The sequence below is a fragment of the Trematomus bernacchii genome, unplaced genomic scaffold, assembly GCF_902827165.1.
Source record: "Trematomus bernacchii unplaced genomic scaffold, fTreBer1.1, whole genome shotgun sequence".
Lineage (NCBI taxonomy): Eukaryota > Metazoa > Chordata > Actinopteri > Perciformes > Nototheniidae > Trematomus > Trematomus bernacchii.
In genome coordinates this window covers 9,905,530-9,929,480 of record NW_022988050.1, presented here as the reverse complement: position 1 = coordinate 9,929,480, position 23,951 = coordinate 9,905,530, and the positions used below count along the sequence as shown (strand labels likewise).

General features: G+C 41.3%; 2 protein-coding genes across 16 annotated transcripts in view; one reads left to right on the top strand and one right to left on the bottom strand.

Moving 5' to 3' along the window:
* Nucleotides 1–3,945, bottom strand: part of nrxn1a (neurexin 1a) — a 56,724-nt gene extending 52,779 nt beyond the window's left edge. For all 15 annotated transcript variants that reach the window (XM_034119563.1, XM_034119572.1, XM_034119566.1 and 12 more), the window contains exons 1-2: nt 3,747–3,945; nt 1,255–2,645 (exon numbers count right to left, since the gene is read on the bottom strand). In XM_034119563.1, coding sequence (XP_033975454.1) covers nt 1,255–1,987 — 733 coding nt within the window. In that variant the 5' untranslated portion in view covers nt 1,988–2,645; nt 3,747–3,945. The remainder of the gene's footprint in view (nt 1–1,254; nt 2,646–3,746) is intronic.
* Nucleotides 3,946–20,213: 16,268 nt separating this feature from the next.
* chac2 (ChaC, cation transport regulator homolog 2 (E. coli)) lies at nt 20,214–23,470 on the top strand. Its single transcript, XM_034120179.1, has 3 exons — nt 20,214–20,573; nt 21,131–21,166; nt 22,643–23,470. Exons 1-3 carry the CDS (start codon nt 20,439–20,441, stop codon nt 23,036–23,038), a joined length of 567 nt encoding a protein of 188 aa, XP_033976070.1. The 5' UTR covers nt 20,214–20,438; the 3' UTR covers nt 23,039–23,470.
* Nucleotides 23,471–23,951: the final 481 nt, after the last annotated feature.

Here is a 23,951-nt window from a genome sequence, read left to right as displayed (position 1 = left end):
GGAGTGTGAGGTCAGGTCGGTGACAAACGGTGACAAGCACATATACGGCAAGGCCACTCTTTGGCAGATGCATTTGTGTCATTTAAAAATGTAAATCGCTGGAAGGTATCTCTGGCATCGAAAAGAAAAAAAAATAGGAAGGGGAACGCTATCGATTAAGAATGCAGATTGGCTCTGAATGAACTGAAGCGAATCTGATGACACACACAACTTAGTGGGGGGAGATGAAAGCATTTGCAGTACTGCCCATAACAAGGTGGCTGAGTTCATTAAACAGCTGTTTCATTTTTCTAATGGCCAACATTACAGTGCCCTCTATAATGGCACTTGTATTGACCAAAGGCTTGTTTGACATTATTAAGGGAGGGCGTTCTTGTAGAGTTGAGACATTAAAATATTAGTGAAACAGCATTTTTCTTCTGCCACTTCAACATAAAAGTTTGTTTATTTTCCAAGTTCTTTATATTTATAAAGTACTACTGACAAGACATGTTTTCCTCTTTAATACTGCATAATAACACATACTACACACACACGCACACACAGGGCATCTTATCAGGCTGCACGCTGTCCAAGTTATTGGCAGGCCATATATTATATACACTTCATTTCACCCTATGTATTGTACCTGTGAAGGCCATCTTGAATCAATGCAAATCCATTAACACCAGCAGCCAGGTGTCAGCCATGTAACGACCACCGATTTCCAGCCTCTTAGCCTAGTTCCAATTAAAGTCTTTCAACACGAGCCAACAACCACATCCATACAGGATCCATATGGTTATTGTGTTTTGCCAAACACACCAACTGAGCCCATCAAGGCCTTGACACGACCAGCCAGGTTTACAGTGATTTTCGGGTAGACTCTTGAGCTTGATGGTCTGACTGCAACAGCTGTTGTCAAGCACTCAGCCCCAGCTCAACTAAAAGGACTGCACTTGTTGTAAAGAGGCTTCGTTATGGAGGTTCATACTAAATTAGGAGTCATTGGCAGCCATGAAAAATCAATATCAAACATATTCAGTATGCATGTTTTGCACTGTTGTGAAGGCTGCAGGTTCATAGGCACCAATTGAAAGGCAGCTGTGAGGGTGTGAATGAAAAATAGATGTCTACACTGAAGGACTTTTTGAGTTGGAAGTATAATTTTGATATGGATCCACAAAATGTAAGTGTGTATATGTCTGTGTGCAATTGTGTTAATGTAAAGGATGAGATGTACATATGATGGGTCAGCATGGTTCTGGGCCTTACCTTCGCTGCAGTCGTTCCCTTGGAAACCGGTGTTGGAGCAGTCGCAGACGGCCTGGTCGTTGACCACGCTGCACACCCCTCCGTTTTGGCACTGGTGGTCCGGCCCACAGCCAGTTGTTACTGTGACGCCCCCTGAGCTCTCCAACGTCGATTGTGTGCCGTTGATGCTCACCCCCGTGATCCAGCCACGAAAGGGGGGGTGTTCCCGTACCGAAGGGGATGTGAGGCGCAGCGGCGAGGAGTGTAGCTCTGGCGTCACCCCGCCTATGTAGGTGTGGCTGAATACGGTCATGTCTCTTCTCTTGCTCTTCACTTCCGCCCAACCCTCCAGTCGTCCGTCCACCTCCAAAGAGGTGTTCCTCCAGTCCCTCTTGACACGCACTGCGTGCCAGTGCCCATCACTCACAGCCACACCTGATTGCAGTTCTGCTGGCTCAGCACAGAAGATTGAGAAGCGCAGGCGGAGGTGGCCGTGGAGAAGCAACAGTTCAAGAAAGTCACAGAAGCCCTCATCATCCAGGTAGAGCAGCAGGCCCTCCTGGCTGTGAGTCCGCAGGCTGAAGCTCAGCACACTCTCGCAGCAGGCGTTCCACACCGGAAACCGCCCCCACTGGCTGGACACGCCTCCAAACTCCAGGGCTTCCCCATGGGCCTGGCCCCCCACGCTGCACAGGCACAGCCCCAGGAAGAGCAGGGGGGCTGCCGCCCACACACACACCGCCATGACACTCATACACACACTCGCGCTCGCACTCACACACACACTGGAGGAGATAGAGGCTAGAGCTGGGGTGTTCCCTCTAGCCTACAGCTCATTGTGACAACTGCAGGGCACTTGGTGGAACCCTTTCTTTGTGGCTCAGGTGCACCCTGCTTTTTTGGTAGTGCTCTTCACAGAGCGAGGCTTCTATATGATACAGCCCCGGTGGGGAAAGGGGTCAAACAGCAGCTCCCTCTGTCCTTTCAGCACTCTTGGCGAATCTTCTTCTGCCTTGATCTGGTGTTTGTGTGTTCTCTGATACGTTCAATGCCTCCTCTCCATTCAGTCTTTCATTCTTTACTTCTGACATATGAGATTCCAGGAGTGTGTATCTGTGTGTTCATCTGTGTGAGTGTTAAATAAGTGACAAATGTGAATTCCATCTTTGTGCCCTAGATAGGGCCTTATCCCCCATGAAGCCAACTCCCCACGGAGTATGAGAGTGTGAGTGTGGGTGTGTGGCTCACACATTGGTAATGGAGAGAAATGACGCCGTCATAGCTGAACTTCACCCCTCCTCTCTATCCTAGTAGGGCAAGAATAAAAGAGTGTGTGGGCAAATATCTGTGTGAGTGTGTTTGAGTGAGGTATGTGCGTCTTTCACTGCCACGTCATCACTCTCTCCAGCGACCTACAGAGAGAACAGAGACGGCACAATCAACCAGGGTCACTCACACGCAAAAAAACACGCACGCACACACACACACACTCACTCACGTAAACAATTATGCACACTCTCTCACACACACAAAATACGAGCCTGCTATTATTCTCAAATTACCCTCTCCTGCATTTTTGCTCACAGACACACACACAGACACACAAGACACACAGACATCACATTGTCTCCTTACAAATTGAACAGGCCCAGATCATGAGTGTTTATGAACATAATTAACAAACACAATAGCATCAAGGATTTTGGATAAACAAAACATACACAAAAAGCACCTCCTCAGTAGATCTCCCATCATGCCGCAGGAGATTTGTATAAGGTGGATAAGGTGGAGAACATGTTTTTTTATCACTTTCGAAACTTGACGTTGACAGTATATGAAGTGAAAACGAAACCGAGTGTGCTTATTTTAAGTTATTTATTAAATTATTGTATCGGAGTTATTAATGGTTAGTAATAGCGGTGGCCACCTCGCGCCTCTGTCAACGAATCTGTTCACAAAGAGCGGGAGCAGCACCGCGCGCTGCGGCGGATGACTCAAACCGCCTCGCGTTATCGAATTAACGTCTCCGGAGCTCATTTCCAACAACTGAACACATTCTCACCCAACATAACAAACATGGGTTGCAATGTACACACACACACACATGCACGCGCGCGCACACACACACACAAACACAGTTGGCTACACATAGCCTAGTTTATTCTCCGCGAACCTTTGGAAGACGAAAAGCGGCAACATCACGGTTATTGATAGACGGGGTGAATGAATGCGGTTGAAATATCGATTGTCGATTTGCGGCCATAGCTCCTCTCCATTTTTTCTCCCCCGCGCCCGCTCCTTCACTACACTGGGGTTCAGTCTCATCACCTGCGCGCCCTAGCATTTAACTACAGCTCAGCTAAGCGGTAACACGGTAATTACTCCTTTTTTTTATCACTTACTGTGATAATCTACATCCCAACCTGTAACGGTGATGTGACAGCCCCGCCCCGGTTAATGAACAGCGGATTCCCTCAATGCAGGCACATATCTAGGTTAGAAAGCCGACCTACCTCATGCACATCTGGTGGTTCCGTGACAACAGTGCGGCGCGCGACCCATCGATTTCCCTTTCCATCTGAGAAGGATTTCAAAGGCGCGAGAGAGGGGAGAGCACCGGCGCGCCTGGTGGTAGATAGAGTCGGTCTAACCGAACAGGGACAAAATTAATCACAAGGCTCGCTCCAGTCGACAAGGTGCTATTGCTCTCCCTCGCTTGCTCTCTCTCGCTCTGCTCTCTCTCTCTCTCTCTCTCTCTCTCTCTCGGCTCTCTTCTCTCTCTCTCTTCTCCTCTCTCATCCTCCTCTCTACCTCTCTCTCTCTCTCTATCCTCTCCTCTCTCTCTCCTCTACATCCGTCTCTCTCATCTCCTCTCTCTCTCTCTCTTCTAGCTCTCCTGTCCTTATCTCTCCTCCTCTCTCTCCTCTCTCTCTGTTTGACTCAATGTCGCTCTCTCTCTCTCTCTCTCTTCTCTCTCCGTCCTCTTGAGAGGGAAAAGGGTGCAGTCTGATGCTCTCCGCGAGACTCGGCAGAGGGAAAGTCACGTGGACGCAAGAGAGAGAGAAGGAGTGTGTATGTGTGTGTGTGTGAGAGAGAGTGAGGTAGAGGGGATGGGCGGGGCTGCGCGCTGCTGCAGCACCTTGGACAGCGCGCACTTACCGCCCGCACGAAACAGAAACGCAATTACCGGAGGCAGAAAATAAGGCGAGAACCGGGGTAGAACCAAATGATTAAATCCGTGAGTGACAGTGACGATGGCCGTTACCAGTGCTTCAGGAGCGTCTGTAAGCAAGTCAGCGATTCAATGAAGTGTGTAGGGGGTGAAATGAAAAGGAAAACAGACATCCATCTGTTTCTGTTTCTCCCTTACACAGTTACACTCATACAGAACACACGCCTAATTCATATGAACAGACGAATACCCCGTACATGGATAAACACAACGAAGATTGTCACTGTACTTATGCCCACTACGCTTTATATTTTGGACAAAAAACAAACAATTAATGAAATCCCAATTTTACAAATACAATTGTATAACAAACTTTTCAGCAACCGTTTGGGGGAAAGCTTTTTGCAGTTTCACCTTACATTGCCCACACTATCAATTTCATAATAAAATGTTTTTTTCCCAGTTTGGTAAGAAAAACCTTAACTTGCCTGCACTGAGCACTGACCTCAGCTCTAACCAGGACCTTTGGGATAAACTGGGATGCCAATTGAGAGCTGAGTGGAATCTGCAGCCAGATTCGAAAATCTCTTGGATAGCCTTGATAGTTTAAAAGAGTGGCGGCTGTTATAGCAACACATTCATGCCCAAGGTTTCTGAAATGTGTTCAACAATTACATGATGCCAGTGAAATGGTTGAGCATTCACACACTTTAGCCATATATAATGAATGAGATACCACGAGGTTTACTTGTAATTTGGTCAGATATGAATATTATTCCATGAAAGATTATTATTTTTAATGTATATTTAAAAATATATATTAATATTAGGAGATAAAATGAACATTTGCATACATATACAGTACAAGCTATATATTTGTTTATTTAACAGTGAAGGGTTAATACTATTAGTAAAAAATAATATAATATATACAAATAAGAACAAATAAATGTAAAGTAAATAATAATAACGCATTTAAAGTATGTTATGCATTTGATTGTTGTGCCCTAGACTACACATTGCTTGAGGCATTAGGACAAACACCTGTATTGTTCAGGTGTATACTTTTGTGTATAAAGCGTGTTTACATTGCTACATGTACAAATATGCTAAAATAATCCCACAATCCAATGCAAAATCATCAGCAAACACACACAGAGAAACACACAGGGTTTTTTTTCCAGCCTGGGATACAGCTGTGAGGAGCCCAGCTCAGAGGTGCCCTCCCTGGGCTCCCTGGGACAGCTGCTGCTGCTTTTTCTTTCTCTCTCTCAATCTGTATGTCTGTCTCTGACGAGCAAGCACATCAGAGTTCACGCTGCTTTATTCTGCATTAACACTCACTTTGGACTAGTGTTTTGGAAGAGGAGTAGAGCTATAAAATTGGCTAGTGAAGGTTGGGTCCTCCAATAAAAAGAACAGCCCTGACCTGATCTGAGTTCCCGATTCAAGATACACTATACAGACACGATGAATGGAGCAGCATTCAGAACATAACGGTTTGCAGCCGTCCACTCAACATTTACATCGCTCCTGTTTTTGTACTGTAGTTGTCATTATCTGTTTGCAGTGAGATTGTACAGGCTGCTTGCTGTTTTAGTGACATATATGCGTGTGTGCGTATACATTTGCTCCAGCAAGGCCGGCAACTGGCAGGAAGGCAGCTTTACCGTATGATCCTCGGTATATTATAGGACCACACAGCTGGAGCAAGATGGCTAACATTGATTTGAGCGACATATATTAGAGCAGAATTTGATTACCACAGAGACCAGGATAAGCATGCAGTTGTGCACTTGTTTTCCCCTGGGTGCTCTTATGTGTGAGGGGAGTGTTGGAGAGGGAAGTGGGGAGAATGAGAGGAGCAGGAGGAGTTACTATGGAAACAATCTCAACATCAGCACCTGGTATCCAATTGGACTGTCCACCACCGCCACCCCTCCACAAACCTTCTCAAAGTCTACTCCTCCTCTACTTCTTCCCCCTTCCTTCTCTCCCTCCCCCAATCCCCGGGCCAGGCTGACCTTTTGGACCAAATGGCATTATCAAATAATAACGTTCTTCCATCTCTTCCCTGTGCAATGAGGAAAAACACGGAACATTCTGGTGAAACACGCAACATACACAAAGGAAAGAAATCACATGAAGAGATCATTAACTACTGAAAATTAAAGTTAATGGGAAAAAAATGTTTTGATAAAGGACGGCACATTTATTCTAGCTTGGAAAATCAGTTAGGCAGAGAGAAAAAGAAAGCCTAATTAGTAGAACAATAAACCCATTAGCAATTAAAGCAAATGCGGTGGAATGTCATTATAAACTATTATTTCAAAAATATATATTGTATCAAGTAATGTGTCAATTGAGCCTATACAGTATTGTCATCTTGAAATCTTTAAAGTAAATATCTCCCATTGCAGTCAGATTATTTCAACCCCTTTCTAATAAGTCAGCTAATTTTTTAACACATTTATTGATTTAGAAACAGGTTGAAAGTATCTCATCACACAGGCACAATTTGTCTTGTTTAGTAAAACAACATTTCCATGACTCTTTCATGGTAAGACTTGCTTGTGCGGAGAATTTTGTATCAACGATTTTCCAGGAATATATTCACAATGGAAAAAACATCCATTGTGAGAAAGTGATTGCCAGAGTGACGGACATTCTTTGAGGCCTTTGTGTGAGCATTGCTTTTGCTTGACGAAATCATAACAGAGGATATAATTATGTGCATTAATCCTGTATGATTGATCAGTGAACTTCAAGTAACTTTGTTTTTTGAAATTGATTACAGAATGACATTTCTTTGTAACCGATTAAGATAAAAACGAACAAGATGGTCAGGCATAATGGAGGCCTCATTCAGCAAGCTGCAGAGCAGGTTATCTGTTTCTATAAGAGCCATCAAGGCGTGATGTGATGCATCACCAGCCTGTAAGAGGCACAGGGAAATGCATTATACCATGAGCGTTTTAAATTGCTGCGACTCTATCAGCCAACATTAACCGTGACAGATATGGGCCGCCTCTGATTGCATTAGTCTTTATTGAATGATGGGGCGGAGGAGCTCCATTCTGTACATTCCTCCAACCACGTTTGCTCTTCCTCTGCCTCTCCTTACTTCCCCTTTTCCTTCCCCTCTCTGACAGGCTGACAGCAGGCAGTGACCCCTGACTCTTTGCCTACTCAGCAGAGAGAAGGTCACTGTCTATGTGTGTGTGTGTGTGTGTGTGTGTGTGTGTGTGTGTGTGTGTGTGTGTGTGTGTGTGTGTGTGTGTGTGTGTGTGTGTGTGTGTGTGTGTACATATTTTCTTTATATATAAATATATATCTGTGTGTGTATGTGTCTGAACTGCCAGCAGAGAGAATATACAGCCAAAAATAAAAACTCATCTGTCAGCAGCCAGTGTGTTTGTGTACCCATATTTTGTGCTTGCATTTATGTCAGTTTGTGCTACAGTGTTTGGAGCTTGAGACGGTGAGGTTTACCTAGTATGCGCTGCAAATGGTGACAAGAGGCACAGATGGGGGGTGAGGAAGGGAGGAGTCGAAGTGCCACATGTAGAGAAATCTCTGTTTTTTTAATGGAGGTATGGTATAAACATGTATGTATAAGACTCACCGTGTCATTTAAACACTGTGCGTACACACTGGTTTGAGCATATGATTATAAGAGTATCCTTTTATGAGTCAGACAAACATCCCTGCTGTCACTCACACGAAGAGGGTAATGTTTGTGTGTGTACAAGTTGTACAAATGTGTGTGTGTTTGTGCATGCGCATAAGTGAGTTAGTGTGAGTGTGCGTGAGTGTGTTTGACAGGCAACCACCCTTTTCTAAATGAGATTAAATGGGAGGTTTGTCTCTAATCGTGTTGTAATGAGTTTCTGTGTAGCTCATACATTTGCTAATTCCACTTGCCAATAGCGCAAACAGCCACGTGCGCATGTGTGTGTGCAGGAGTGCGTCTCTGTGTGTGAGGTAAGAGAGGTCACCTCCCTGCAATCTTACTCTCATTTATAACAATAGTGCTGACCTGTCCTCATCAAAGGATTGCAATTTCTAGACACAAATAACATTAGCCCATGTGCACAAGCATGCACACATGGACGCCCACACACACGTGCACACGGCGCAAACACACACACGAGCACAGGAGCAAACGCACAGTCCATCTGTGTATAGATCTGTGTGTCATTAGAACTCTCAACAGGCATTAGCATTGATCATCTGACCAGCAGATGGAGAGTGACCGACAAGAGCCAAATAAAGCCCGTCAGAGTGTGTGTACCAGTGTGTGTGTGGGTGAAGAGGTTGAATGAGAGGAGAAAAGGTGTGTGTGAGGGCTTAAATGTGTGACCAAATGGGAAAAAAACTCAAGATCCATAGTTCATTAGCCTTCGCACCAGTGATTTACGATTATGTGTGTGTGCATGTGGGGCTTACAGTGTGTCTGTGCGCATCAGAGTGACCATAAATCTTGACCTGCGAGCAGCTAGTTGTTGTCATGGCGATGCAGCCTCTCTCAGCCTGGGGCATCACATGCCCTACAGTAAGGGGTCAAGGGTCAGAGCAGTTCTGTGGATTGGAACAGACCTTAAGAGCGGCTAATGAACAGTAAGGAACCAGTAAAAAGGAACACATCGTAATCTTTCACCTTTAGCCTCACAGCCTTGGGAATGTCGTGATAACTGCCAAACATGGAAAATACTCCAGCGCCATAATGCCCGAAGCTAAATGGAACTCACAGAGCTAGGAAAGGGTTTACATAAAGTGGATACACATCAAGAACAGCACATTGGGATTTCACACACTATATGGCCAAAATAGTTCAGAAACCTTAAACATTTTGACACGTTGAAGGTATAATTCTCAACCTTTCATATAGGTGTCCATTTAATGTTGATGGAAAATGTAGTTAATTTAATAGATTAAATCTTTAGTGCATGCTGTTGTTCTTCCTGAGACGTTATTTGGATGACAATCACGTAGTCGACAAAAATGGAGTACAGAGGATGTAATGGACGAGGATACATTATACAGTGTTTTGGTTGACTTGGATATTGAGCCGTATTCATTCGAGCCAGACTAGTATAAGGATGAAAAAGCATCAGAGGGAGGCTGCGGCTGCATTAGCCTTGGAAGATGAGATTGCTGGCAAGGAATCAAAAGCTTGCTCCAAATGCATTCTGGTACATGTAGGCACTGCCGGCATGGCTCAATATAGCACACACTTAGACATTTATTTCATCAATTGACTACTTTTGCCATCAACACTGATTGAACATCCACAAAAAGGTTGCACATTTTAGAATGATAGTTGAACTTCATTTGGCATTTTAAGTTTTATGATTGTGGCCTTGGACATTTAGCCGTCATTAATATTATGTGTAATACCTGAACAAAGTCAAATTCATCTCTGCAATGGAAAAGGCTTGCTGTTAAACATCTCATTAATCTGCTCGTATGACAAATTCCACTTCTCTGGTTGCTTTTCTCCCAATGTCAGGCACAAGAGCGACAGTAAGGTTGAGTATGGATGCTGGGTGATAATGCCTGACTTGTAGCGAGCGTTCCAGTTCCTATTAAGGGGTTGGATGAGGGTCAAGGATATGTGTGGGCCATTCGAGTTTTTCAACACTTGGAAATCCATTCCTTTGTGCAGGATGGCTTTTCATGTTGAAACATGAAAAGGCCTTCCTTAAATGGTTCCCACAAACACACTCTGTTGTCTGGATCATCATCGTATGCCACAGCATTAAGATTTCCCTTAATGAAAAACAGCCCCAGACGAGAAGCACACAAAACATAATTTGTATTGATTACACACACAGAGTGGGCCATTTGGGTGTCTGAGTATGCAGGAGAATCAAGGTACAAGTATATGCACTCAGGCCAATGCGGAGAGGGGTAGCATGAATTAGGAAGTGTGAGCGGCGAGAGGAGGGTTACTATGACAACAGGGGTGAATGTTCCAGGTGACAGTGAGATCGTTGAGATGCTAATTGTCCATTTTCAATCCCCCATAAAGTTTAACAGCCACTCTGCCTCCACATGTTATTCTAACTCAGTCACAGAGTATACCTCTGGGATGCAGCTATTCCTCTGTCTCTCCATCCCTCCCCTCTTTTTCCCCTCGTTTATAATGACACCCCATCCTCCCTTCACAGCCCTCTCTTTCCTCCCCCATCCTCCTGGCACAGAGGGGGAGACTGTGTAAATATCATAGGCGATCTGGAGCATATGTGCTCATCTCTCATGAGGCCAACCAACACCTGATCATCAGACTCTCTTTCCATCCATCTCTCATTTCATTTGCCTCATCCTTGCTCTCCTCCCTTCTCCTTCTTCACACCCGTCTCCCCTCTCCTCATTTCCTCCTGTCCAAATTCATCTCCCTCTAAGTTCCCTCTCCATGTTTACCCCCCGCCCCCCTCCACCCTTTCTTGCTCATTCCCTGCTGTTTATCTCTACCGCCCAATGCAGTGCGTTTAGCCACTTTGTTCCCCTTTAAGATTAAGATAATTAAATCAGCAACTAAATGAGAGAGTGTGCTGCTGGCGTCACCATGGTAGCGCTTTGATGTTCTATTTTAGCGCGATAGTATCAACACCAACTCATCAGTCCCAAACTACTGTTGCACACACACTCACACATATATAGGGACAATTCATGCATTCACACCACCACCTACCACTTCCCTCCTCCTCACAGCCCTCTTACAGTACACACAAAGACAGATTCGACGCGCTAAGCTCCACTGTCTTATTTCCTGTCATCCAACCACAGCATTCTTTACTGTTGATCTCACCCACTTCTCTTCTTCCTTCCTTTCCCTCTCTTCAGACCTCTCCATCTCTCTCTTCTCTAATCTTATGCCGCTCTCCCTCTCTCTTCCCCGCCTCCTTCCTCCCGATCAGCAGGTTGCTAGGCAACTGCGCTCCATTGATCTAGAGGAGCACTAGGACAAGCTCCCATAACTGTCATGAAAACACACAGGCACAAACTGAGGCACACACATGAACACACACAAAGTTATTGGAGATGTCTAGTAGCACCTTTAGAAAGAAGGCGTCCTCAGTAATCTGATAAGGACAAGGAACGGGAGGAGAGAAGGAGGAGGGACAGATTGATACAAGTGACAGAAGAAAAAAAGGAGGAGAGAATGGCTCTTTATGTTGCTACTCATACCCCCCCATCCACAGTCTCCATTCTCAATCCCTCTTCCTTTGGCTTTTCCATGTAAGCCTTGCCATCCCTGGAAAACCATTACCTTCACTGGTGGCCTGGCTACATTTGCAATCTGACCCATCACAAAGTCATGGCCACCTCATCACTGCGCGGGCTGCAAACTGGTTGGCTTCCATTTGGGCCTCCACTTCAGCGCTTATAACACATGCTGTCACAATCAAATGAAACAAAAGAGGAGATGGTGGGTGAAAGAAAGGGACTCACTAAGCGGTAATAGGTTCAAGGCGAAGGTGTAAATGAATGCATTTTCATTTTCATTTACAGATAATGATAATGTCAATATCTGTCTAAATACTTTAGAGGGAAAAATGTCAGAAGATAGGTAATGTCAGGGTTAGTGATGCGATTGTGGATCATGTAAGACATATCTCATGTCTCTTATTTGCTTCTTTTGACAAGAAGTATATGATAAAATCGATATCACTGTCAAACTATATGCTTAACATAAAGCTACAGTAAGGAGATGGTTAGCTTTACTTGAAAAAAAAACCTTCAGTTACAAAGAAACTCATTCAGGTTTTACAGAGGGTTTTTAGAGAGATTAAACAACAAGATATAATGTATTCATTATTGAGTCTCAGGTGTGCTTGAAAAAACAGGTATTAGCCTTTGCAGAGCTCTTTATGCTAAGCTAAGCTAATGAGCTGACGACCAACACTTTATATTTAACAAAGAAATTTAATAGTATACATTTTCTCATCAAAAACTTTGCAAGAAATCGATTGAACAAATGTCCTAAAATGTGGAGTTAGTTTCTTTAAAGGATCGTAATTTGTAGTTAGCAGAAAGCAGCTGTGGTTTGGAAGGTGGAGCGGACGTCCACTAATCAGAAGTGGTGTGATGCCTACAGTCTACATGTGGAGTGACCTTTGGGTAAAATATAGAACTCAAATTGCTCAGTGAGTGTGGGTTTGAATGTTTCTTGTTCATGACGAATGTGTGTGTTAAAGGGTCAATGCTGGCTTGCAAAGCACTTTGAATGGTCACGAAGACATGGACATGTGCTATATAAAAGCATTTATCTTATTATTAAGATTCTCAGATCATTCAATTAGCAGCCTTGTGTAAGTGATATATATAATCAGATGAGTGTTGAACACATGATCCACACTTAAAACCACTGAGAGGATATTCAGTAGTTTCAGTGCATTTATTTCTTGATTACTAATTTCCTAAAAATCTAATTCAACAGCCACCTTTTTTTTCAAATGTAAAGAGATGTTACACGTCAGAAGAACCTACGAGCTCTTCGCTGCATCCTTTCTCTCCTTTCAGCGCTTTATCAATGTAACGTAAGTGTTTATTATGTACTCTGCGTTATAGAGTTATCAGTTGTCCACTGAATAGATGCATTTCAGAAATCGTTTTAGGCATAATCTCTTCCTCTCAGACCTATAGTTGAGGCTTAAACAAGGCCCTACAAGATTGCCTCACGAGGTCGAGGAAGAGAGGGATGAATATCTGTTGCAAAATATGTCCTAATCTTTGATCCAATGGTTGCACTGCAGGTAAAGTAAAAAAGAATACCAACTTCATGAATAGCTGTCCTTTTAGGAACCATGAATGTCTGTGCAAACATTCATGGCAATCTATTCACAAAACATGCATTGAATCTTTTGAAAATAACTTTCAAATAAAATATAAAAAATTTAAAATGATTCTGGTAACATGTTTAGTGGGTTGAAGTTGAATAGCTAAGAAAATTAACAACAAAGAGAAAGCATCGGATGTTCTTTTTTCAGGTTAAGAGCAAAGGAAAATGACCTTAATTGAACATTGTGCAAAACAGGAGGATACACTTTGATTAAGGAGGACAAAGGGACCTAACTGTCATTCAAGGTGCTTAGGGCAAATTATTTCATTTGAACTGGTTTGATCTTGAGCTTTGAAATAGTAGCATGGTTTACGGTCTGAATACAGCAGATGAACATATTTATTGAGAAGAGAAAGAAAATGTTCTTTTCTGCGGCTACCAGCAAGGAGTCTGTCAAGTGTCCAGACCAAAATGTTCCGTCTCGAGCCAGAGTGACAGACTCCCTTTCATCATATCAAATCAGTCCTCTTCAGCTGCCAAGCTCAACATATTCACTGACAGCTCAATTATTCTTCGTCAGCTTCACACTACCCTCTGCTGCTAAATTCAACACACCGTTGAGATCAGAAAAAGGAATCAAATAGAGTAAAATAAAGAAAACTTTCATGAATCCCAGATCTCTTAAACCTATTGAAGGCAGTTCTTCTCCCCCACTCGAGTTCTCTCTCTCTGACTTCAGTACAGACTCCATCAGCTCTATGCTGGCCCTTCTCCAGCAATTATCTGGTTGGTTCCACTCTGACGCAACTCAGAATCCACTCATCGTCTTCTTCGTCATCAGCTCCTGCTTCCTCTGTAAGAGCGAAACTCCCTCTCTGACATCTACTCCTACTCATCTCCAGGATGGGAAGCAGCTCCAGCTTTTCTCAATTTCTTTCTCTGGCACTAGCTCAATCTGAGCTTCATCTCCTCCGTGGCTCTTCGGCCAGATTGCCGCCAACAACAGTTCTGCTCTGATATGGCTATGACTCCACTTTGAAGCCAAGCCAGCTGTCCACCAGCTCTGGCTGTGACTCATCTCTGCTCTTAAACCTAAGACTTATACTTGTTCTATTTCCAGTCCAAAAGCACAGTGGTAAGACTTAATTTTCTACCCAAAGTTGTGTTGAATTGTCAACACTGATGAAGCCAATTCCGGGTCATTTTAAGCTATGCAGCTCTATGTATAGTATGGCAATGTCCGCTTGTCATTTGGACGGTCCACCACTCTGGTACAGACTGAAGTATCATATTACCTGTCAACTCAATTTCCATGATTTGGCACTGACTTTTGGTGAGCCCTTACAGTGCCACAGTTCGGTAAAAATGTTGGGCCTTACTGAAAGAAGACTATTAGATGGATTGGCATTTAAAATGGAATGCCCATGGTAGAGTGAGATATTTGATCCAACTCTTGAATAGGCTGCCATAAAACATGGTGCAGACATTCATGATCGCTCAATGAATCATAATTGTGACTCCCTGACTTTTCTTCAAGCACCACCATCAAGTAAAAACTGTAGTAAATGTTACTGTGACCTTGCTAAAATGCAACCCGGATTGTAATTGTGATTTCATTAGCATGTTCACCTTTATAGGCTCTTGTGTATAAGTTCTGCCCAAATTGTTCAAAGCACGACTAACTATTTCAGGGTCAGCTTTTAATTTGACCAAACCCTTTCATAGAATACTATTGAGGTTAAATACTTTCCACTGCTACTAGACAAATAAGGGGTCATCGGTAGCTACTCTATTTTCCGAGCATACAAATATCTTCTAGGATATTTGATTTGTTTCTTTTCAAAACACGGCATCTAAGCCATTCATACTTTTAAATGGGCAAAAAGACATTATTGAATCCGCTAGTGTTTTTAGTGGCTTTACTCATAGCAAAGTTGGACCAAGCCAGATCTAGGAAACCATAACTTGTGCTTCTTCTTGTTTTACATCACATAGATCCTGTTGGGAATGTAGTCTGACACATATTCTGCTATAACACACTATAAACTATCCCTCAAACATGCTGATAGAGTTATATAGACGTTGGTTTAGTTTGAGGAAGCTTAAGAGTATTAATCTCTATTGCAGCAACTGGACTTAAGCCTTATTTATACACATTTTCTGGGGAAATATCTCAAATCCCTTCAGCAATGTCAATTCAAAGTGAGGAATTTATCTTTGAGTTACTCACCACATGTGCATTGACAATACATGTTGGATGATTGTAAACGTTTTCAAAAGTTCCAATGACCCCAATTTAATTTATCTAGTTTAAGAAATTAAAAGTTATTAAATTATTATTAAATTGTTCAACTCCATAGCTGAAAGAGGTTTTAATATTTGATATCAGTCAATGAGGAAATGTAGCCTGCGGTTCATTATTTTAGAACAAATTAAGATCAGTAGTAATCCAATTTAGGTGTATAAAAAGTCTCCTTTAAAAATTAAAAATAAAGAATATTTCTTTATTCCTAGTGTTGCAGAAAATCAAATATACTAGAGTCCACATCGAATGAGCTTTTCATTTTTTTGTCACTTTTTCAGTCTAAATAACTTTTCCAAGTGAAGTAACAGCTTTTGTCTTGAGTGTTTTTTTGGCAGAAACTTAAAAAACTACATTTCTGAAAATGTACAAAAGTCTATCATCACATGGCCTACAGATGTTTGGCTTTTGTTGCTGCTACGACAAAGCATTGATATATATGAAACCATCTATTGTATTATCATTTTCATTGTTACATCCTGTTTGAAGACGGAGGGACAATATCAGTCATACCAATGTGAACATAATTCAAATAGTATCATTAGTCAATGCTTGTCCTGGTCCAACATTTTTACAAATGATGTTCTTGCAGTCTCAGTGTAAAAACTGAGTCAAAATAGATAATATCGACTAGCACATAATGACTTTATTATCTTACTGTCTTCCACATCATCATTATTAGTTGTAATACCCAGAATAGCAATTCTCAGGCAAGTACAACAGTGCTGATGGATGTGGCTGCATTCAAAGAGCCCACAAGAGAAACCTCAGGAGTCATATGAGCAGTTCAGGATCAAACAGTCTGAGGCCTCACATCCCAAAATGGCCCACTCAACTCTGCTCTCTACATACAGTGGACTTTTATGACTCGGCTTGCCAATTCCTCACTAAGGCTGCTGAGATGGAGTCAGAGGTTCAAGAGTTTGTTTTGTGTGCAACCACCACTGCCTGAGTGAGTCAGTATGGAGGAGACTTTTGGATGGGTTTTGAAGACCTGAATCGCTGCAGGAAAACCGCTAAATATCGGAAGTTAGTTAGAAGATCATGCAGGTGGTTGGTGCAAAAAAAAGAATTTTTGCAAACTGAACAAATCTATTTTCAAAGCTCAACCAGAGAGGAACTGTTTTTTGTAAATGTTTGGATATTTAGTTACCTATACTTATCTTGTCTAAGTTATACTTTCCTGTGGAGGTGGTAAATCAATCAATTCAGGATATTATTATTTGTTATAAATAGTTCCCCTAAGCCAAATGATGATAGATTTGATAAGTATGTGCTAGCACAAGCCATCAGCAGTGGTCACGTGTTTGAGCAATAAGAAAGACTTACCTGATGGAAGGAAAATCGAACCCTCCATATGGCCTTCAAGTTTAGCTGAAACAAAAATACATAAAAGATGTTCTGGATATTAACAGCTCCATTCAGCCATGAAGAATGAACGCAGTGAATCCACATTCTTGTGGAACTATGCATTTCTTATCTCTGTGAGTTTTTAGCGCGTACTCTCAAAGACAGGTTCACTTGTCCTCAGCTGCTGCCTGTAGGCTGTGGTGATGAAGACAGTCAACGCCATGTTTTCAGGTGACAGGGTGAATGTTAAACGACCTGAGGTTTTGCCAACAGAGATCCTTGGTGCACATTATATGCAATCACAACACAATAAATGTTGCCCGTTACAGTGTGTATTCAGCTAGGGGCCCAGTTTTGAGGCAGGCAGGAGCTGTGTAGTAAAATGTGGGTGTCTCTCCCACCTTGGAATCTCCTCTCCAGGGCATAAGAAGCCTGGGCTAAGTGTATGCAGGCCCTGTGTTGCCCAGGCAGCAGGGTTTCCCTCTTGTCCTCCCTGGCATGATCCAACCACTGACTTGCCAGAACAATGATTCAAATCATTGAACTGCCTCATTGAGTCCAGACCGCGTTTTACCATCAGGGTTTGATGGTGACCCTTAGGTGGGGCAGTGGTTGGCGAGTCAGGGGCGTATCCACTCACTGGTGGGCCTTTGAGACACACTTCTGGAGCCAACTGCTATTTTGAGATACCCTTGCAGTTCAGCCTGGGACTGCATGATACCCAGTTTCGCTGTGGGGAGGCATTGCAGGAGTCTTGGTGCTGGAGAACCCCTGCCAGTACATAGCCTGCGAGGATTACACACTCGACTCCTTTTCCACTCCTCATGCTTGAAAAGCTAGCCAGTGGAGGGCACACGGAGCAGGTCTAGTGTAAGCTATTGCAAATCTACTACAATTAAATCAAATTAGATGTTTTTTTCAAGTAAAATGCAGACTTTTGTAAATGAAGAAACCAGTACAAATAAGGAACATGTGAAAGTAAGTCTCTTTCTTGGTCAGCTCCCCAATGTATCAACATAATACTTTGCAGCAAGAGAATAAGAAGGTTTAGCGAAAGCTCTGGAGTTGGAGAAGGAACAAAGAGAGAGGTGGAGCAAAGGGAAAAGAGACAGGAACTGAGACGTTTGTCAGAGAGGAAGAAGGCTTATGAGAAGCAAAGTTTACGTAACATGTATGAAGATTGGGAGAACAACTGAGATGTTTACACTGACTCGTTGTTTGGCAATTATGACTTTTTGATAGCATCATGAATAAATATTGGATTATAATATGGATTCTTTTATTTGTATTTCTAATGGTCAATTTTAAAATTGAAGGCTTCAGATTATAGTGTTTAACATACAATGCTTTTCTTACTGACAAAATGTTTTCCACATTCTATTCCATTTATCCCTCTCGATTATCTTCATAGTTACTGCAACCTCTTTGTTTTCCTTTTTTTTTTGTAATAGATTTGCCAAATTCACTTAGTAGATACTGAATGTTTCTACAACAAAAAAAGCTCCTTTTCTTAGAAAACAAATAAACTGTAAAGGGGACTGTTTATATCTGCCTTCATTTTTTGTTTGCTTGAAACGCTGCATGCTGCTAAAATATGCACACTTTTCTTTGTATCTCTATCACTTTTTATCTTTGTATTGTGCACAAATAGATGAGATTAAAGTTATGTGTACGTACAGTTTAAGGTATTTGGAGCAGGATTAAGCATGTGAAAACACTTCTGTGTAGCTCTGTAGCATTTTATAGTCACTTTAAATAGCTCGTATTTTTCACAGCAGGGAAAATGCTGCTTGTAATTACTGGAAGTGCTATGACATTATTTTTATGTTTATTTATGCACACATTTACCCATATTCCCACCTCAGAGGAGATCTCTAGTGACTAGCTCCACTGCACCAGACTTGGTTTGAATGTCTTGAATAACGGTATCTTTATGGCTGATGTTTCCTCAGCAGCATTTTTCAGTCCAGCTGTGGATTTCAACCACAAACCGGCCTCTCTAAACGCAAGGCTGGTAGGTTACATAAAATATTTGCTGACAAGCTTCTCTCCGAGGCAGAGGAATGAGCACGGCTGCTGTTCATGGAGCTGACATTACAGGCCAGGCTGTAGCTGTCCCACTTTGTTTTGGTTCTGAATCAGTGCTCACAGCGGGCTACATGAGGAGCATGTTATTTGGAGAACACACACAATTAAAAACACTGAGGGAAATAGAAACTCAGGCACCTCCCCCTGGTGTCCAGACATCAAGCTATATTTCCTGTGTTTCCCAGTTCATGGATTTTACCAATGTACACAAAGCACAAGTGGTCATCAATTGAACATACATATGAATGTGTGCATACAGTATGAAAGGTAGCCTATAAGAAAGATGCAGGACTTTGCGAAAGCATCGATCAATAGTTCATTCAAGCTCATAAAAATGATGACCATTGTCTACGGTGCTCTTTCACCCCCCCCCCCCCCCCCCCCCCCCCCCCCCCCATTCTAAATAGTCTTAGAGTAAGAGTATCATCTCAAATAAGGTACTGTAGGGCTAAGCCTCCTTGCTTTCAATGCAGTTGTAAAGTCTGTATTCTTATCCTACTGTAGTCTCTTTATCATACCAAATATATCAATAGATCACCAACTTTAATTATATATTATTTAAACTTTTCAGCTAAGATATTTCATACTTTATTGGAAATGATTGAAATTTAGAAGCCAGCAATTCAATAAAGTGTCAGCTACATTTTCTTTTGATGTGTTATTACTTTTTAATTACATAAATAAAGGCAATAGTACGGAGCCCCCCTGGTAACACAAAATTAAGTGGCTGGCAAGAATATGTATGGATTGTCTGGTTAGCATATTTTACATAAAAAATGTTTTACTGTCCCAAACATAAAATAAAGTAAAATACAAGTATACAACATATGAAAAAGGCAAATATGTATACAGCCCTATTTGGTAAAGAAGATGGCATACCGTAACTGTATAGTTATTTGGCTTACTTGTAAAAGGCATACAAAAACATGTGTGGATTAGATTGATAAAGGTATTTTAGTTGTTATTGGTTTGACACATGGACTGCTTTGACAAGGTTGGTCCAAATTAGATTGTATACTGAAATAGGTACAAACATCCGGAATGGCGGCTGGCCTTCAAAATAAAAGCAAGACGTTCTTAAGGCATGCTAAAAAAGAGACGAAATAGCGTGCAAAAACTAAATGCCACAAAAAAGGTATCTTGGCTATGCGGTAAGCTGCCGACGACCTCTTAAATTAGTTAATGTTTAAAAAAATAACAACATGATCGTAATGTTCGCTTTATACTGAAAGTTATTCAGCGGAAGTATGTTGAATTACGTAACGCAGATGACTTGACAAAATAGCCCGGGGTCATATATTGAATAAGCGGGCGTTACTACTTTATATGACACATTATACATTTAATAGCTATTGAAAATAGCTAACACTACACTTTGAGGGCGTACACTTCAATTATTATAACGTTATGACTTCGTTGTAGCCTCCGGACTACAACGTTGGCAGTTGGCTCAGCTTAAGCCGTACATATTGTCCTCGCAGTGACTGTTATCTTAAGATCTTATTATGTGGGTTTTTGGCTACGGGTCTCTTATATGGAAAGTGGATTTCCCTTATGAGGAAAAGACAATTGGCTACATAAAAGGCTTCAGTCGTCGGTTTTGGCAGGGAAGTACCGATCACCGGGGGATACCGGGTAAGGTGAGTCTTTCGGAACCATATAGAGCTTTTTCTAGTCAAAATAACTGATGCAATGTTGCCATGTCTGTCGGCTTCAATGATGTATTATCAAAAAAGCCAAAGCAGAAATGAAAGAAACCCTCTTAATGTCTAATAATGGGATACATTACAGAAAGGTTATTGGTTACCGGTAACTCATGAATTCATATTCAAAGTTATGACTGCATATTTGTCAGTGTCGACATTGTTAATACTGTAAAAACACAGGACATTTAGCCGGTTATATTGCCTTAACTACTCATTCTAAGTTACTGAAGTAACGTTTTTAGGATATTGTCATTAAGGTCATTGAGATTTTCATATTTTAAAATGAGTTAGACCTCAAACAGCAGCTCATTGTGCTGTTGTTACTCAGGTCTAACTTTATATTTTGTTATTTGTTGAATATTTTAAATGAGATTTCTTTTGAACTATACAGGTACCTTTGTCTGTGAAGTTGTATACATATGTCATATGATTGCTCATGTGATTTTGCTGCTGTTTTAAAGTGCTTGCTCCTCTGTGTGTGTCCTTTACAGCCTGGCCGGGTGGTGACACTGGTGGAGGATCCTGAGGTAAGAGCAACCATTCCTAAACGTAATGGTACCATACATTCCTCTGTAATAGAGTTGCAACTAATGATTCATTTCACTGTCTATTACTTTGCCAATTACTTTCTCGATTAAGTGTTTTGTCTAGAAAATGGAGGAAAATGTCTACTATCTCAGAGTTCATGATGACTTGTTATGTCAGAGCAACACTCCAAAAAGCAATCAGTCAGTTTGCAATAACACAAAGCAGAGAATGGCAGAAAGTAGTCACATTGGAGTTGGACCGGCAAACGGTTAGCAATCATCTTTGCCTGATAAGAAAATTGGTTTTTGATATACAGTACACTTGGAACAGATTATCAATTTATGGAAGTTTAAAGTGACCCTACCATACGTTCACTCAGAGCAGCTATCAATTAAAGCTTTCAATCATAATCTCTTTACCCTTTTATAGCATCAACTAACTAATAAAACAAATGTTAATAGTATTAATCATTCTAAAAGTGGCATACATCTATATTACATGAATTACATTTGACATAGTTAATATGATTATGATGTTTTCATCAAAAGATTAGTCAGGTTAAGGGGAAAAGCAAACACAATCTCATGTTAATTAAACAGTAATAAAATATATCACCATCTGAGGATCGTAATTACTGCGGTGTTATTAAGTATAATTAAAAGAAAACATGCAGCGTGTGGGCCAGCAAACTTGCAGTGCATCTTCAAAAACAGCAAACTTTTTAAAATGGGGTTTCACTTTTTTAAGTTGCAGTCACTTACCTCCTGTTTTTATCAAACTGTATAGAAGAAACAGTGGACTGTCAAAGTTTTATGGATATTTATTTATTTGCAAACATGCATTATGTGGTGCAAAGCTGAACACGCTGAATGGCAGTGAAAGGAGATGGCATTTTTCATCAAAAGAAAGGACAGTGTATTATTTTCCGACCTTGACCAAGAGATAATTTTTCGCAGTTGATGGGAAAGAGATTGAGAGATACAGAGTGTGTAATGTAGTAACACCATGGTAAGCATCTACTAAAACATGCATTTAGAGTAGACTGATGACTATCTTAAGGTCAAATTCATCATTCTATGGAAGAAACAGGTTGTGATAAAAATATTATGCCAATAAAAACTGTTTTACTAAAGGTTGTAACCAACTAATCTTTATATTGTATTATTCTGCAGTCTTTTTTCTTGATTAATATTTAATTAATAGCCTGGTCTATGAATTGTCAGATAAAAGCGACACATGCTTTTAAGAGTTTCCTAAGGTCAAAGTTTAAATTCAAATTGATTGTTTTTTCAGACCAACTTTATAAGATGGTCAGTTTACTATCATCATAGAAGTCATTTAAAAGCTTGAGCCTGTGAATTCGGTCACCTTTGTTTGAAAAAATGTCATACTATCAAATTTGTTAAATGTGGCTACACTTCATTCTTTTTTATATATGCCAATCAATATTTTTTTCTTCTTCGACTCTTCTTCAGGGGTGTGTTTGGGGCGTTGCCTACAAGCTACCGACCGGCCGGGAGCAGGAAGTGAAGAGTTACCTTGACTACCGAGAAAAAGGTGGTTATCAGGTCATCACTGTTACTTTTCACCCCCGTCCACCACTCTCTGCGCCGCCCAGCCAGACGCTGCTCTACATCGGCTCTCAGGACAATCCAGACTACCTCGGCCCCGCCCCCCTGGAGGAGATAGCCAATCAGATTGTCAGCTCTACCGGTCCAAGTGGGAAGAACACGGAGTACCTGTTTCAGCTAGCTGATGCTATGAGGACAATCCTGCCAGAGGATTCAGACACACACCTGTTTTCTCTAGAAACTTTAGTGAGAGAAAGACTACACAGTGTGCAGAAACACTCACACACTCAAACAGGTTAATTTTGATGATATTTTTAAAACTCTCAGGGTTTAAAAACAGATAAGGATATTTGTTGGGTACAGAAAATGTGTTGCAAAGTCTGTTTTTATTGTTACACTACAATGTCACAATACTGTCAAAGAATATTCAGAAAAAACACCTTACATTGCTAATAAAATGTATTGAAATATGCTGGGCCACTAAATCATCTTTGAATAAGCTTGACTACACGTACGATGACTCCTTCCATTCCAAACGTTACAAGATGAATGAATGTTTATGGAGATCCTTTGAAGTTAATGAAAATGACGAATATATTTAAGGAGATATATTTACATACACATACATTTTGTCTGATTGTGTGCATTTTAAAACATAAAAATGTGATTTACACGTTAACTGCTCGGTGAAATATAGAATGGACGTAATTCATTAAAGAACCCAAAGCAGTGCATGACTTTCCAGTATATGATTGTTGTGCCACTTTATAAAAACAACAGAGACAAAAATCTCATGACAAATATCTACAACTGATGTAACCACGTTTTGATAATGCCGATTTATGATTGTAAAGGGCTATTTAGATTATTAAAATTACACTGTAAAGAAAGAAAGATTTCCCAGACAAATTATGATCGTTTTTTTTAAGTTAGCTAAAACCATATTCAATATTAGGCTTGGGAAAGCGTATCAGTCAAGCCCAGAGAACTTTCCAGAGTATCTTGTCTAAGCTGCTTATGTATACTGTATATCAGGGCTTCTCAAACTCCGGACCAAGGTCCGGATCCGGACCGAACTGCAAATCAATCCGGACCGAACCCTGTGTCCCATTATAAAAACTAAAACAATTTTTTTTTTTTTTAAATCTTTTTTTTTAAAGCTCCCATGTCATGCTTTTCCGGTTATTACCCGTCCCCTTGTGTGTTATGAAGG

Coding starts and splice junctions, on each gene's coding strand:
- chac2 (XM_034120179.1), top strand. CDS start 20,439: ATGTGGGTTTTTGGCTACGGGTCTCTTATATGGAAAGTGGATTTCCCT. Junction 20,574..21,130: donor ACCGGGGGATACCGGGTAAG/GTGAGTCTTTCG, acceptor TGTCCTTTACAG/CCTGGCCGGGTGGTGACACT. Junction 21,167..22,642: donor CACTGGTGGAGGATCCTGAG/GTAAGAGCAACC, acceptor ACTCTTCTTCAG/GGGTGTGTTTGGGGCGTTGC.